The sequence below is a fragment of the Rhea pennata genome, chromosome 12 (genome assembly GCF_028389875.1).
Source record: "Rhea pennata isolate bPtePen1 chromosome 12, bPtePen1.pri, whole genome shotgun sequence".
Taxonomy (NCBI): domain Eukaryota; kingdom Metazoa; phylum Chordata; class Aves; order Rheiformes; family Rheidae; genus Rhea; species Rhea pennata.
In genome coordinates, this window is record NC_084674.1 from 18,546,416 (window position 1) to 18,562,343 (window position 15,928).

The 15,928-nt window shown below is 37.6% G+C and overlaps 1 protein-coding gene across 1 annotated transcript in view; it reads right to left on the reverse strand.

Moving 5' to 3' along the window:
* The window catches only part of CFAP92 (cilia and flagella associated protein 92 (putative)), a 37,642-nt gene that overhangs the window by 2,183 nt on the left and 19,531 nt on the right, over window positions 1-15,928 (reverse strand). The window contains exons 10-16 of the mRNA XM_062585915.1: window positions 13,178-13,475; window positions 11,076-11,240; window positions 9,493-9,702; window positions 6,823-6,961; window positions 5,520-5,775; window positions 2,142-2,338; window positions 570-712 (exon numbers count right to left, since the gene is read on the reverse strand). Coding sequence (XP_062441899.1) covers window positions 2,218-2,338; window positions 5,520-5,775; window positions 6,823-6,961; window positions 9,493-9,702; window positions 11,076-11,240; window positions 13,178-13,475 — 1,189 coding nt within the window. The 3' untranslated portion in view covers window positions 570-712; window positions 2,142-2,217. The remainder of the gene's footprint in view (window positions 1-569; window positions 713-2,141; window positions 2,339-5,519; window positions 5,776-6,822; window positions 6,962-9,492; window positions 9,703-11,075; window positions 11,241-13,177; window positions 13,476-15,928) is intronic.

Here is a 15,928-nt window from a genome sequence, read left to right on the forward strand (position 1 = left end):
CCTTTAGATAAGCACTGAAAGACATGCAGAACCCCCACACAGTGTGGGTTGGAAAGGACCTCTGCTGGTCCAACCCCCTGCTGAAAGCAGGGCCAGCTACAAGCATCGCTGCCTCGTACAGGCAAGCTTTTAACATCTCTAAGGACAGGGGCTCCACCAGCTCTCTGGGCACCTCTTTAAAAGTTTATTCGTGTAGCCTGTCAAGAACAAGTTGTACCCTGGCCCCCTTTTCTTTAAAAATATTTTTTCATTTAAGGACAAGCTATCATCTTTGTTTAAAAAAAAATGTCATGAGGAAAAGGACTGGTCATCAACATTATTCAGATCTGATGGCATTTCCATTTTTCCTATTCCCTTGCTAAACAACCTCCGTTTTACTTACCTAAAGCAGCTCAGTTTCATCCAGTGACATGTTCAACAGTTAAGCAACTGTTCCCATCCCTGCCTTTAAGAAGTTTTTGCTGGCCAGATTTCAATAGGAAGACACTTACTTACTTACTTATTTTAGGTCACAGGTATACATTACCAATTATCTGTTGTTCATTAATGCTTTTTGTTTACCAGATTACCTGCATCCAGAATAACTGTTGGCTCCATCATACCATTCTGGAGAGGGTCTTGCTGTTGTGCAAGGACGTTGTCAGAGCGTCTTCCTCCTCCTCCTGCTGATTGGTCTCTCTTGTAAATAAATGAATGTTTATAGCAAAACAACCTGGAACAAAGACAAAAATCTTCTTAGACTAAGCTCTTTCTTTCTCTCTCTCTCTCTTTTTTTTTTTTTTTTTTTAAACTTACTTACAAACCATCATCTTTTCTACTGGTGTTGCGATTTTTTTTCAATGAAATAAAGATGTTTATTAAATACCACTGAATCTGTAAAATTTACTGTTAGCTACGGAGCTCTCCAATTTAATCTATTACTGTGTCTATGTTACTTCAGTCTAGTTGCTCAACTCTCAGGGACCCTGCAATTCTAAATGAGGAATTTTTGAACTCAAGAGTGCTATGCTGTTTACAGATGCCTGTGGGCTCTGGCTACATTTGCTGACATCTTAGTAGTTCTGAAACAGAAAATACAAATTTTTGTTTGCTAACACCTTGTTTTCTGAGAGATGCAGTTCTACCTTGCCTTTTGCAGGTAGAGGCCAGCTGTGAAATGACAATTACTACATACTGTGGTAACTAACTTGGGCTTTACTGGCCTGCAGGACACATGCAAACAAATGTCCCTGTCAACATGGGGTTCACCAGGAAAGCTAATGGAACCTCATTTTGCAAGTACACACTGAAAAAGAAGTTTGACCTTTTAAAGTATTATTTATAAAAGAGGTATGGGCTTCTGGATGAGCAAAGTTCTGCAATAACAACTAAGCAATTATTAAATGAAACAAAGTAGTACCTTAAAAAAATTGATTGCATGACTGACTGCTTTTAGCAAACAGCAAGTACAGCGCTTATCACCCACAATAAGACCAATACAGCAATAAACATCTTAAATTTTGCCACAGGATTACAATGACAATTCCACTGATGACTTAACAAGACAGTTGTAGTTAGTTAGTTAGCTAAATTAATCAGATCAGAAAGCACATTAGCATTCAAAAAGTTCAAACAAAATGAAGTTTTTAACTTCCTAGTGGTTCAGTTAAACAACTGGAAAAATAAAACTTGCTCTTTATGAATTTAGAATCACGTTTCTTAGATTTGAAATGCTGCAGAGTATCTTCTGCAATGAAAAGCCAGGGAAACTGCTAAGTATCATCAGCATCGCTTAACTTACTTACAGTACTGTTGAAAGCTCAGCCTATGACCATGCAGTTAATGCACACAGCCACATATTGAGACAAATAAATAATAAACAGACAAACACCTATCAATGACAAACTGTTCCTTCACACCGGTGTTTGTTTGGATTTCAATGGGAGCCCTCCCAAGAACGCCAAGCTTTCTGTCCTAAATAACTGGTTTCTTTAGGATACAGCCCACTAATGTACTAGATGATTAATTATTAACAACTAGTATAACTTTATCTAGGGTTACTCTTGATATGCACTGTCTGAAATGATTTGGGATCATTAAACATTCTAGTCATTCCCCTCCCCAACTACAGTCATCTATTTCCAGACATTAGGTTATCTTACTTGAAGTCTGCGCCTCTGAGTTTTTCAAACTTCTCATGTTCTCTGTTGTGGCAGGGGATTATATTCTTGCTCCACTTCAGGCTGTGGTGGTTGCTAAGACCTGGTACAAAGCCACAAGTGATGCTCTTCCTCTTTCCCAAGACATCTGAACGGTTGTCACAGGGCTGTTTGTCCAGCACCGACAAGGCTGGGATAGGCTGGGAGAAAATAAATAGCACCTTCAGGCAGGGGGTGTCAGTTTTGCTTAAAAAAAAAAAAAAAAAAAAAAAAAAAAAAAAAAAAGGAGGCAAACAGCTGCCTACACAGTACATTTTTTTTTTTTAGGTGCCCCTGAGCCCCTGAGCTACCAGGTGAGTTGCTCTTCAGGTGTCCTGAGCAGAAGTAGTTCCTGGACATGAGCCATTAGTACTGTGACAGTATGAGTGAGTCGGACATCATAAGGGGGCATATTGCCCCCCCCCCCCAATTCACTGCATCAAACCCTCTCTTAAACATAAGGTTACTTGTTTTGTCCAAAGGCAAATGAATAGAGACTTCCTCAGCTGCCCCAGTGCCGCAGACCATATTCTTTTGCAGCCCTTTTTCTTTCCTCCAAAAAAAAAAAAAAAAAAAAATGCATTCAGTGTCAGTGGCAACAGTGAGGTGCTGCTGCTCCCCTCACTCTCACTTTAAAGAAGTGACACATACTTTTGGGAAAGAGGCTGCCCCATAGTTGGGTTAAGGTGAAAGTCTCTTTAAACAAAAAAAGTGAGAGCCCAATGCAGTTCAGACCCCCCTCCCCTTTCACTGATTAACACACACACTACTGTGATTTCAAGAAAATAAAAGATTCTCAAATACACAGAGAAGAAAATTAAAGCTGCTGCATAGTTTATAGGCTAAATAAGCCCCAGAGCATTTACCTTACAAACAAACAACAAGGTTGGAAAATTACACAACTAAATCACTTATTACTCAACAGCATCAGGTTTTTATAAGCATGTATCTGAGATCAGTTTTTTCAAAAAAAAAAAAAAAAAAAAAGCCATTACTTGCAAACTTTACACTTCAAAAATCTTTCTTTATAATACAAACTAAAAGTTGATTCTTAGCTCTAAGAAAAGAATTCTGCCAGGTAACTCAAAGATTAAGCCCCAGCTTGGAAAAAAAAGCAGTCAAAGAGATGTCATAGATCCCTCAAGTAGTTTGTTTGCCTAAGAAGTAAGTGAGTAAGAATATTTAACATAAGTCCCAATAATCTAAAAGATGCAGCAAACAGACAAGATCTGACAGAAGAAATAGCACAATTCAAGTATCAAAAGCAAACACAGCTAATTAATAAACTGTGTCGGATTACACTCAAGGAAGACAAAAGCAGCTTGTTTGAGGGAGAGCCCAGCATTTGAAGCAGGTACAGCAAGCATGCATGGATTTTAAAAAGCGAGCTATTTTTTCACTTCTACAGCAAAAAACAAATCCTGTAAGGGACACAAAGTATGCATCTAGGAATACACTGTTCCCTGCTAAGCACAAACACAAAGGGTATCAGCTGTCCTGGTTAAAAAAGCAGCGACTCACTCTCAATGACTCCATGACTCCTAGGGAACTGTGGCTGAAGCACTGAAGCAATAGTCAGAGTAGTGTTGCAACAACACCAAGCCCTCCAAAGATTATGTGAAAAAACAATTTTACATACAGGAATCCTAGTCAAGAAGACAACAGAGGAAACTACACTGGTTATTGTATGGAGGAGAGTCCTTGGTACTTAATAACCATCTGAACTGCTGCAGCAAAGAAAAAAAGAAAAAGAAATCAAGGGAAGACAGAGAGGCAGTGGTCCAAGAGAGACAAATAGGCAGAAAACAAACCAGCGTAAGAACAAATGGATAACAGAAGGTAACGACACTAAACTAGTTAATGGATCTGAAATGCTATATTCACCCTTCTTCTGAAAACAATTTTAAATAAAAATAAGCAGAAAACAGTGACACTACAGTAAAGTGACTATGTGTGTTAAGCTTGACTATATCTATCTTGCAAAAACTCTGTATTCCTTCAACCAGCCATACTAGCCAGCAAGGGAAGTTTTGTTTTTCTATCAGAGGAAAAGCACTGTAATTAAATATAAACAGCAGCACTGGAAAAGGAGTAAGAGCAAGATGCAAAAGTGTAACATCATCTTTCCCACCTCCCCCCAAAAACCCCAAACAACAAAAAAACCACAGCTCTTTCATCCAAAGCAGACCTAGAAAGTTATTACACATAACCTCTCCCTTTTAAAGGGATGTCTTTACAAAGCAGTAGACAACTGCAAGGCAAGGAAGAAATGTCTTCCTTTGGGCTACAGTAGGAAGCCTCGAAAAATGTATTCAAGAAGCTTCATCAGAGGTCAAATCTCCTTGCCATAAGTAGAATGTCATTAATTTCAAGCTGCGTATTAACTAATAAATAATTATTTATATTCAGTCTAGCAAAAGAGGCTGTTCACTGAAATGAGAGCAAATATGCAAAGCACAGTCCAAGACGGAGAACTTTCACAGTTTGAAGAGCCAAATCAAAACAGAAGGCAAAGCACACTTAGTTCAAAGCCTGCCCCAGTGAACAAAGCTAGGCAGCCTGCTGCTGCCTATCTAATACAAGTACTGATGCTCAGAATATTAAAAACAAAGAGGAGGGAGGTAGTTAGCCTAAACGGTTTAACTCTGCATTTGTATTAGCATTCTCTTTGCCTTTGTATTAACATTCTCCTTGTTCCTGTGTTTGTTTTTCTAGAGCATTTATAGCCACAAGAGAGCTTCATTCCCTTTGATCAAAATCAGCTTTAAAAGCATGCTCAATGTTTAGGTCATTCATTTATATGCAAGCACTGTCTGTATGATTCAGCCAACAAAAGAACGGTTAGGTGCAGGCCACCCGTACATCTTTTCTTATTAATGAGCACAAATCCTTTAGTCTTGCAAAACTGGGGTGTCTGTGTGTGATTTTGCACTGACAGGCAGTGTTCAGAGTCTCTACAGCACTATGGTAATCAAGAGAGCACACAGTGAGACCCTTGGCATCTAGTCAATAGAAGCGGTTTGGTCCCTAGATTTCATTAGAGGACATTAAGAATTTCTTTTAGAGCTGCTAAGCCAGCAGGCCAAAAATCATTCTTCTTTTCTCACCCACTGCACACTGACTGGCAAGTTAATTGAGCAAAACGTCTCCCCCTTCCTACATTATCTTTGACCATCAAAGCAAAGAATAATAACAAAAAAAAAGGATGCCCTGTCTGAAACGTTTTTCTGAGTTTTGTAAGGTTGAGTTGACCATTGTTATTAATAACAAGTTTAACAAACATTTTTACTTCAAAAACTATTGTGCTAACTAGTTAATAATACTAACATATTATCTGCCTACCGTAAAGAGCAGGACAGCTGTTGCTGTTTACAGGCAAGGGCCAAGATCAGAACCACAGGAAAGTCACCCTTTACCTTCAAAATGAGGCCTGGCTTCCTGAGTGAGAACTTCAACGGTTTGTCTTTCAGAAGTCCTTGGAGCTTCTGCAGCTGAAAACTGGCTCTTGGCCCACGTGTGTGTAGCTCAGCTGCTGTGGAGCACCTGTGAACTTTCAGCTTGGTATCATCAAACTCAGTTTTGAGAACCTCAGCAGCATCTTCACAAGGCCAACAATAAATGGCAAAAGAAAAATCAGACAATAGAAAGCAGTTACACAGAAAAGATGGTAAGTTTCGGCTGTTTAAACAAGGATGTTAAAAGCCTGCTATTACAATGAACAATTTTCCTCACAAGAGACTAGAACAAATTATATAGGTTTTAGAAAAATGGCTGGTGCCCCACAGTAAAGACGTACACTCTACTGCAAGCACCATAAAACACACACAAAAGTGAAATTAATCCTGTCTACTTTCAAAAGCATTCTTCCATAAGCAGCACTGGAGGAGAACTGCACTAAACAAGTGTATTGCAAGTCATGGGCTAATGCGTCAGCAGAAAAGTTGTAAAAGCTAAAAGATTCTGGCAAGCACAATAAATCTATTACTTTTCACTCTTAAGCATTCCAGGGCATCTTGATTGGTGGTGGTAGGGGGAATACATGGCAGAGTTTTCAAAATAGCTTATTATAATTAAGCTTCAACATAGATTCGTCTTTCATCTTGCTGTTTAGGGAGGAACATGAGGTTACGCACTGACCACCTCACCAGCTAAGATTAACCCAGTCAAATAGCAGAACCAGGCACACTACAGGCTGCTGTGACAGCTTGCAGGTTTAACCTCTTCTTAGCTCTCCTCTGGAATAATTTTCTGGCATTGCTTACAGTCTGTGAGGTAGCTTTTGTTGTTAACAAGGTTAGATAAAAAGTTGATTGTCACCAATACTTACTAAAAAGATCGGTCAGCTAACAGAGTTAGCTTTACAGAAGAATAAACCAAGAAAGATCTACACCCTCCCATCATATTTTACTGTAGATAAACGAACTAACTTACATAATGGAAGGGTAAGAACACAATATGGCCCAGATCTTACACCCAAAGATGTTTCATCTGCTAGCGTGCAGTTTTGCTGTATGTGGATCCCCTTGCTAAACCTCTCTGCATTCATACTCCTCTCCTTGATGGCAGAACTGAACAAGCCTCAGGAACATACGTCAGAGCTTCAATGGAAAGCGGTGTGATTAGCAAATTAAAACAGATCCATTACCTCTCTGCAGCGCTGTGGTCATGGACGGCTCAGGTGGTTTCTTGTAAAGATCGAAATCGATGTGCCGCTTGTTCCAGCTCCACCTATCTCGTGACAGAACTGGGTCCATGTTACCAAACAGGACATCCTCCTGCCATTTCTAAATGACATTTGAATTCCTTTAAGAAACCAGGCTAACATCACCACACAAGTGTCACAAAAAATAAGACAGATAGACTTTCAGGTAGAAAGGGATTAGATTTCAGGAGAGACATTAGATCCTACTATTATAGTAGCTGTTACTTCATTACAGAAGACTGTATCTCTGTAAGTTGCCTTCCACATGGTTATATCTGAGTCACATGAGTGAGAACAAAAATCCATTGTATGGACAAGCACCTGATATTCCTCTATTATGCCAATAGCTCTTATCTAATATATATGCACTTACAGTATACTTCAAAAATACCTAGCAGAGGATTGTCCAGTTTCATATTTATGTCATATTTCTCTGCAGTGGTACAAGTAGTTTGATACACTTCCTGAGATTTCATACACAGCTGCTAGGCTTGGGTGCACAGGGACCCTCACTCTGTCCATATGACCTTGTGCCCATATCCTCCTCTGCAGGACTGAGACTGTGAGAGGAGTCCAAAAGCTAACTAGTTACTCTTTACCTGTTCCCCACAGTTAAGAGGTCACACCGTAAGAATGTACTGGCTGTACAGAATTTCCAAAGCAGTGAAAGCTAAATATGACTTTAAGGATTAAAGTATAATGCTTTTAAGAAGCAGAAGCTTTCCTGGTGCTTCCAAAAATACAATTGTTGTATTAAACTCTTGGTGCCAAAAGACCAGGCAGGTTGAAGAAGCAGATGTAAAAAAACCCACGTGCATTGGAAACATGGCAGGAATATTCACCATCACAGCTGTGATAAGACCCCAATTTTTTGTGGTGCTCTGATCATCCATTGCAGAAATACAGGTTAGATTTTCAAGACAAAAGTATCCTTCATAAGCTACCGAATAACTCCCACTATTTGTTGTTAGCTCTGTATTTTTACTGTTTTACCTAAAACTGTATTACTAAAAGATATCTGAGTGAATGCAGAAACTATAAGGAATTTTAGGAATCTAGAAGAATTACAAGGTTTTCTTGGCTTCCCAAGGGATGATGTTCCAACTGATGGTCAAATTTTCTCTTTTCTTTGAGAAGAGAATCAAAAATGGTTGAAGGAGGAGTGTACCAAATCCAGACTGTTTCAGAATGATATCTTACTAGTTTTCCGCCTTTTAGGTAATGCGAACAGTAAGTTCAGAATCACTATCCATTATCCTAATGAAACGTTGAGTTTACTGTTTGAGTATAGCAAGCCTTCTTCGTCTTTTCTTTCAGCTCCATAGCTGGCACTGAAGCTGCAGCTACCGGTGCTGCCAGGGTACACTTTAGGTGCTTAGAGTAAGATGTCAGCTTCTTCCTCTCTCTCATCCCATCAGTAGGTACCAATGGTGAACACAACATACTACACACAACTCTTGCCCCCACACTGAATTTCACACTCTCCCAGGTCTTTCAGATCGGTAAATCTGCTGTCAATCATCAGCTCCCTTTTTCAGTTTGTCGGTTTTTTATCCTGTACCAGCTAGTTCCCTTCCTGTTGTTTTAGCTCCTTGGCAAAAGGCACCAACAATCAGACCGTACCAACTGGCTTGTTACTCTTCGTCAGTGAATCTTCTTTGCCCCCTCATGAGAAGGTGCATTCTCTAACACCGCAGATCAGAAGAAAACACTTCATTTTTATTAACCTTTTCACTTCAGATGTACTCTAACCTTTTTGACGAACTAGTTTAATTAGTAGGAAAGAAAAAAGGTAAATACATGAAGTTGTGTACATTCTTGCAAAATGCAATCTCTGAAAGAAACAAGTCTCCAAGCATTAAACTTGTTTCCATCTGTGCTGTAACTGCGTTCAATTAATTTGATAAAATTTACTGATTCTGCATTAAAATATCTGTTATAATCTCTTTTTTTCTCATCTTGCTGATTCTAATAACACACAAGTTTTCTTTATAACAGCAGACCACATATGGGCTTGAGTGTGTACACTACTGAATGCTGAACATGGATGAGTGAACTAGTCAAGTTGATCCAGTAATATGACAGAGAATTGGAAGTTTAATAGCAAACAAGAAGAAGAAAATGAAGAGAGCATATAGGGCAGGAAGAAAGTGATGCAGAACAAATGGAGGCAGACAAATATCCCATAAAACTGTAACTATAAACTGTAAATAAAAATGGAGAAAAGTGAGCAGTGAAGGAATTCGAGAAGGATTCCATCATGGAATGTCATAACAATTTTTCTGATGCCAGCCTCCACATTTACATGTAAAACACCGTACACTGCATTAATACCTGTTAATATTCTACATATCAAGTATGCTTTCTATATGTATGATCAAGGTAAAATTTGTGCATCCAAACAGAAGCATATTGCCTGGCTGAACTAGATGCTAAAATATCCAAATTGCAACTATAGATGTCACCCTCAGAAGAGCTACCTATGTTGTACTCCCCAAAAGAGACCTCTGCACACACAGAAGCAATCTGTCTCTTTCAAGGTCTCCTAAAATGCTTCATTTCACTTTGAATAGTAGAACACACTAGAATTTACTCACTTAAAATTCGTGTTACCTCACTTAACTCCTTCAGACGTGCCTCATCAGGCATTTGAGGGTGCAGGTTGCTTTCAATGCTGCTCCTATATCCAGGAAATACAAACCCTTCTGGTGACAGCCACATCTTAGATTTTGCTAAAAATTCTTCATAAGCCGCAACCAAATCTACTGGATCAAACATAGCTGACAGATACTCATGACAATAAGTGAATCTCTTCTTTGGTTTCTACAATAAATAAATAAATAAATAAATTTTAAAAGAGGCTTTTTGTAATGTGAACTACCTCTTTCCTTGGAAAATATAAGCTAAGTTACAGAGTCACTATCAGTTCTCCACTGTCTAATCATAGATCAAAATTAGATATGGAGAACCACCACTAATAAATACACAAAAAAAATATTTTTAAATGTTTCTATTATGACTTTATTATGGATTTAATGACAAGTGTTATACTGTGATCTCTGTAAAACAAACACAGAAGAGAAATACTTTTAATATTATATCCATTTACTTATGCATGCACACAGAGTACTATAGCCCATACTATGCTTATGGTATAGTGTGAACAGTTTTGACGACAGAGCTACAATAATTTCCACTAGCTGACAGCCAACTTTCCAGGTAAACCCACTTTTGATCCATCCCAGATAACTTCAAAAAGCAGAAAAAAAAAAAAAGTAATCAAAACTCCCATCAATTCATTCAAGTATTTGAAGGCAAGACTTCACACTGTGATTAAAAACAAAACAAAACACTGAGGTAAACTGAGCCTGAAAATTAAATGAATGTATATACAAATCTCTCAAGATGTCATCTCTTGCTCTCACTGAAGTCAGAGTCTCCAAAGGGTGGAATTCATCTTGCCTAACTTTAGGTACGGTTCTGTCAGAACTAGCTGTATATTCTCACCACATTCAACACAAATCTTGTCAATATAGCCGAAGTCTGCAGAACAGTTCACCTTACTCTAAAGTAGACACCTATATTTGATCAGATCAACGCTCTTGTGATTCCATTTACTATCTATATTGCAGACACCTAAACTCTGGAAGTCTGATTTTCAATCAGCAAAATATTCCTATAAACTTGGATTTATTCAGCTGATGGCAACAACTTAAGTAGTGTTTAGTAATATGTAAAACCATATATTAAGTCTATACATATATTTATATATCATCATCATAAAACCTAATTCATAAGAGAGACTTTGGAGGAAAAAAAAACACAGAGTTTCATTAAATATCTCTTCAAATCACATTCACTGCATACATCAACATCACTATTATTCATATCCTCCCATTCATAAATGTGTTGGACTTGGAACCAGAAGTGACTTCCTAGGTTATCAAGTCCACACACAAAATGGGAATCCAAGTCACGGAGATATAACTATTTGGCTATAATGAATGGTGTTAAGGGCAGAACTTTACACAGCAAACGAGCAGCTCTCATTCAGACAGAGATCTTTTTGGATACGAAGCTTTTGTCCTATATACTAATATGAAAGGATTCAATGTAAAACAATTTTAATTCAACTCTCTCCTTTAGCATTATGTACAGCAAGGCAAGATCTTCCAGTCAGGTGTGTCACAACTCACCTTTGCCATTTCCTGGCGAAGACGTTTCTTTGCAAGTTCTGCAGAATTCAGGCCCTGAGAACTGTAGTTATAGACAGATTTGCCATCAACAGGAAAAACCCTGAAAGCTTCAAACTTTGGGGTTTTTACCTTTCCTTTGAGTTGGCTTACAGCAGCAATGTTAGCCTGAAAAGAGGGATTAAATATCAGTTTTGTCTGACTTTGAGTTCACAATGTTATGATAAAATTACAAACAAGCAACTGATTCTATATACGCTGAAAAACAAAGAACTGTTCCTAAAGTGCCACTATCTATTCTACACACACACACACACACAAAAAAAAAAAAAAAAAAAAAAAAAAGCACAGGCTATACTTACTCTATATTGTGTTTTTACTATATAACAGCAATTAATAAAATCCTTCACAGACATGCTTTATGAAGCAGAAACAGAACTGTTTTTTGCTGTAGACTAGCAATTCGTTTCATCCCTGCATATGACATTCTGCAAGATTAACAGTGGTACATCGGAGGTGAGCACTCATCAGATGTAACTTCTACTTACAGATCTAAATATTGTTCTGCAGGGATGTTGCTAAACTTGTTTTCTTCAAGGTAAATAAGATTGATTCTTACATTTCTATGATCAGCAAATACAATGACACAGCAAACAACATTCATCATGTAAGTCTTTAAATTTCTCTACCAGTACAATGTAATTAAACACTCATACCCTTTCCACTGATGCAAGCTCATCACTCTGTACTGTGTTTACAGTAATTGCCTTTGAATTCAGACTTTGGCACAACAGATAATTACTGCAAGTGAGTAAAACGTATTTTGGAAGTCACTTCCCTGTGATAACTTTGAAAGCTCCTTAATATATTCAGTGTTTATAGCTCCAAAACAGTATTTTTCAACAAAGTCTGAAAGGTCACTTTAGTCTGCTAATAAAAAATAATTTTGTATTTTCTTTTCTATAGAGGACTTTTTAAGTTCCTCTATTATCCTGTTGACTAAAAGCATATACAAAATGAAAACTGGTTAGAGCACATACATTGGGAAGACTGCAAACTTTATACAGACAATAAGATTACCCTAAACTTCATCTGTAGAGAATGGTTAGACCTTAAGAAAGCTAGTGCTCTGATCGTCCTATAACGTTACAATAGCAGTCTTATGTAATTGTTTTTGATACTTGCTTTCTTTTCTGCCCTTGTGGAATACTCCGTTATCAACAGACTAAGAGTGAAAGGAAATACTTAGAAATTAAATTTCTTTCAACATCCCCATAAGGGTGCCTTTATATACAAACCCAGGTTATCGCATGCCAAGGAAACTTTTTATATTAAAACATATACAGGAAGAAAGCATTCAGAACTACTCTTCACAAATCAAGCGATGGTTAGAGTCCTCAACCAGGCAATATACTCTGAAAACATATTTTGGACTCCCAAAAAATATTCTGGATCCCTCTTCTGCATGCCTATATAAACAGAAAAGGTTTTAGTTTCAATCTCTTTTCCCTGAGGCAACAGAAGGAGTAGGTGCCTCCGGTAACAGCCCTGAAGAGGTTGTAAAGCTCTTTGCCATTTCTTTAAGGCCCAGCTCAACTCTGCCCACAAATACTGGTTTTAGGTAGCAATAAATGTCGATTTGAAGTTGTGGTTGGTTGCCATAAGGCAAATATGCCTTTTCCAGGCAAGAGAAGGAAGCACAGGTTTTACATGGGGATAGTTGTTTTGCCTCCCCTTAAGGATCTGAAGCCTGAATGTCATGCTGAAGCACAACAGGGGAAGCTACAGAAAAGAAACAGACAAAGATAGGAATCAAACCCAGAAAAAAAAGTGACAATTTTTTAAAGACACAGCCCAGTTCACACAGTGTCTCCTTTCTTCACCTGTAAGCACTAAGATTTTTCCCCCTTGAGAAGCAATTACTTCTGCATTTCAACTTTCACAAAATTAAATTACAATGAAGATTTTGATAATGTTTGTATGATACCTACAAATGGCTTACCAAAGTACAACAAACCATTGTTTCAGGAGGAGAAGGTGTTAATTAAGGAATATGAAGTTTTGCAATCACTCGGCTTGCTTCACACGTATCACAAAATACTCACCCCAATATGGTTTCTCTCAGGAGGTATTTTGTCTTCTATTTCTTTCTTCCACTGCACATACTTTTCATTGTAGTTATCTAATGAAGAATATACTGCCCGTTTCACTCTGCTAACTTTTCTTGGTATTGTATAAGAATCAGAAGAAAACGAGACTAACGGAGGTTTCTGAGTAAACAGATCCTCTTTAGTTAATGGAATTCCAAACTCTTGACTCAGGACTGTGATCATTTCTGCTGAGGGCAACAAATCCCCATGAATAACATCCCTCAGCCTCTTGCTGTGACAGAGGTAACTGAGCCTACAAACAGACATCAACATTTCACTAGTAAACAAAGACCTTATTGCAAACCAATCCTTAAAGTTAGTATTACTGTGGAAAAACCTGTATGACCTTCCTTAAACATCTATTCATTAAAAGGTTTAGGTCAGTTCACGTACACTGATATTTAGCAGGCACAAAGAAGGTGAATAATTTGACAAAACTTCTAGGAATATACAAGAAATGTTGCTGGCACTAGATATAGTTGAAAGATAAATGATTAGTTGGTGAATGTCTTTAGGCTCTAGCTAGAAAAAATATGATAAAGACAGCAACACAAACCTCTCTTCATACATAACGGTTCTAGTACATGACTCATACTTATTTTGGGCACTCCTTAAAATCTACCTTTCCTTACCTCTATTTTTATATCTCTTTCTGATCAACTTTCATCCTATACGCTATTCATGACTACGCTCACCTTACATGAAAGTTACATCTGGTTTCCTTTCACTAAGCTTGGCCTGAAAAGCCTAATGTTAACCTAAAAGTAGTTCTAAATGTGAGAGAGCTGTTGAGCACCATACACAAGCTTTGATACACATGCATTTAAATTCTCAGCCTCTCTGACTTAAGCCAGAGCAGACAGAGTTTATAAAATAAATTGTAAAATTGCTGCATGAATATTATTTTATCACTACTGAATATTAGAAAAAATAATAAATAACATTAATTTCAAACTTGTATTGGCATTAATGACTCAAATTGAGTTCATATTGAGATGTTAAAAATCAAATTGGGCAAAGTGCCTGTTGATCATGCTCATTATTTTTCTACAGTTGAAATTATTTTTTGGTTAATTCTAGACAGAAGGATACGTTAAAAGAAGCAGCACTTTGTTATGCACACACAAACCAGTGACTGATGAACAGTAAACCAAAATGATATTATAACAAAAGGGTTTGGGGTTTTGTTTTGTTTTGCTTTTTAGTTAGAGACTGCTCTTAACCACAGTTCATTGTCTCTAAACTCCAATGAAGAATTTATTTGTATCTCTCTGCATAATTAGACACAGCAGAATGAGAGTATGGCAAAAAGGAATAACATGGTTGTCTCTATCAGTCTCTGGATGCATCTGTAATGGTGAGCTAGTACAAAGAACTGGGGTCTAGATGGACATTGTCTCAGTCACTGAAGATACCTAACTGTGGCACTCCCCGACTTTATAGCAATGAAATACAATGATCATTCCTGTACTTTCATCTATCCCTCATGGAAAAATAACTAGCCACATTTAAAATTTAAAAAGCTATCTAGCAACTTGTGCACTGCTGCCTATCTGCTGACTTAATTTTCTTACTTTGGACAGGAGATACTAGAATAAAATTTCAAGAGAAAATTAACTACCAAGTATCTAAAATATGCAGCATCACGTTCCTTTCTATCTCAAATATTGTCAGCACATAGCCAAAGGATGAAAGGCATCTCCCATCCATTGATGAAGGTGGGGGGAGGGATGAGGGGAAAGCCATTTTAAGGACATTACAGTGAGGGCCATCAGCCACCTTACTGTATTCGTCTCCTTACCATCTCATAGAAAACAAATGCAGATGAAACAAATTATAGCTATGTGAAGAGGTACCCACATCCATCCAGGTTGTTGGAAAGAAAAAAAATCCAGAAGTTTAAGAGTAAAGTTAGAGACCTTTACTCTTCATTAACTTAATGAAGTTTTGTTAGTCACCAGCAGGCAGTTCTTGAACATACAAGCATCACCCAACAAAAGGAAACAACTAGCTGTATTAAGACTTGTCTGATAAATCAGAGGTGCATTGTGTTTTCTTTCTGCAGCTACTTAAGTAGCTTGACATATACAAACTTGTAGGCAATAGGTAATACATACATAATATACTTCAGTGCAGGAAGACTGGGGGAAAGGCTGTCATTAGCTTGTACATAAATTATTGCTTATTAGTGAGAAATTTTTATGAAAAAAGATTGATGTCTAGGAGACATTTACTCTTTCTTGTCTCAGGACTGAATGTCCCCCTTCATTTCCTAAAACCTTTGTAGGATTTCATTTTGGGAGCCAATCTAAACAAGACAGTCTATTTATAACAAGAAAGCAAACAATCACACTTCATCTCTGTCTTCTAAACCCTTGATCTGCTTATACCAAAAGAAGGCCAGTACTTTTTTCCACCTCTTGATATATGTGTCTTAGTTTGCATAAAGTATATGCACAGAACAAGTTTTCCGTATTTTCCTGTTTTTATAAATTACATAGATACATACAGCATGTGCACATGCAACTTTACACACTCTTTAATCATCCATCTCACAAGATGTAACGTTTGAGATGCTTTAAGACAAATAGCTGTGAATATAGCTGCATGCTGAAGTAGTGAGCAATCTGGTAGATTCAGTAATAAATCACACAACAAAACCCCAAACCAGAAAGCCAGAACAGGAAACAAGATTCTCCCTAACCC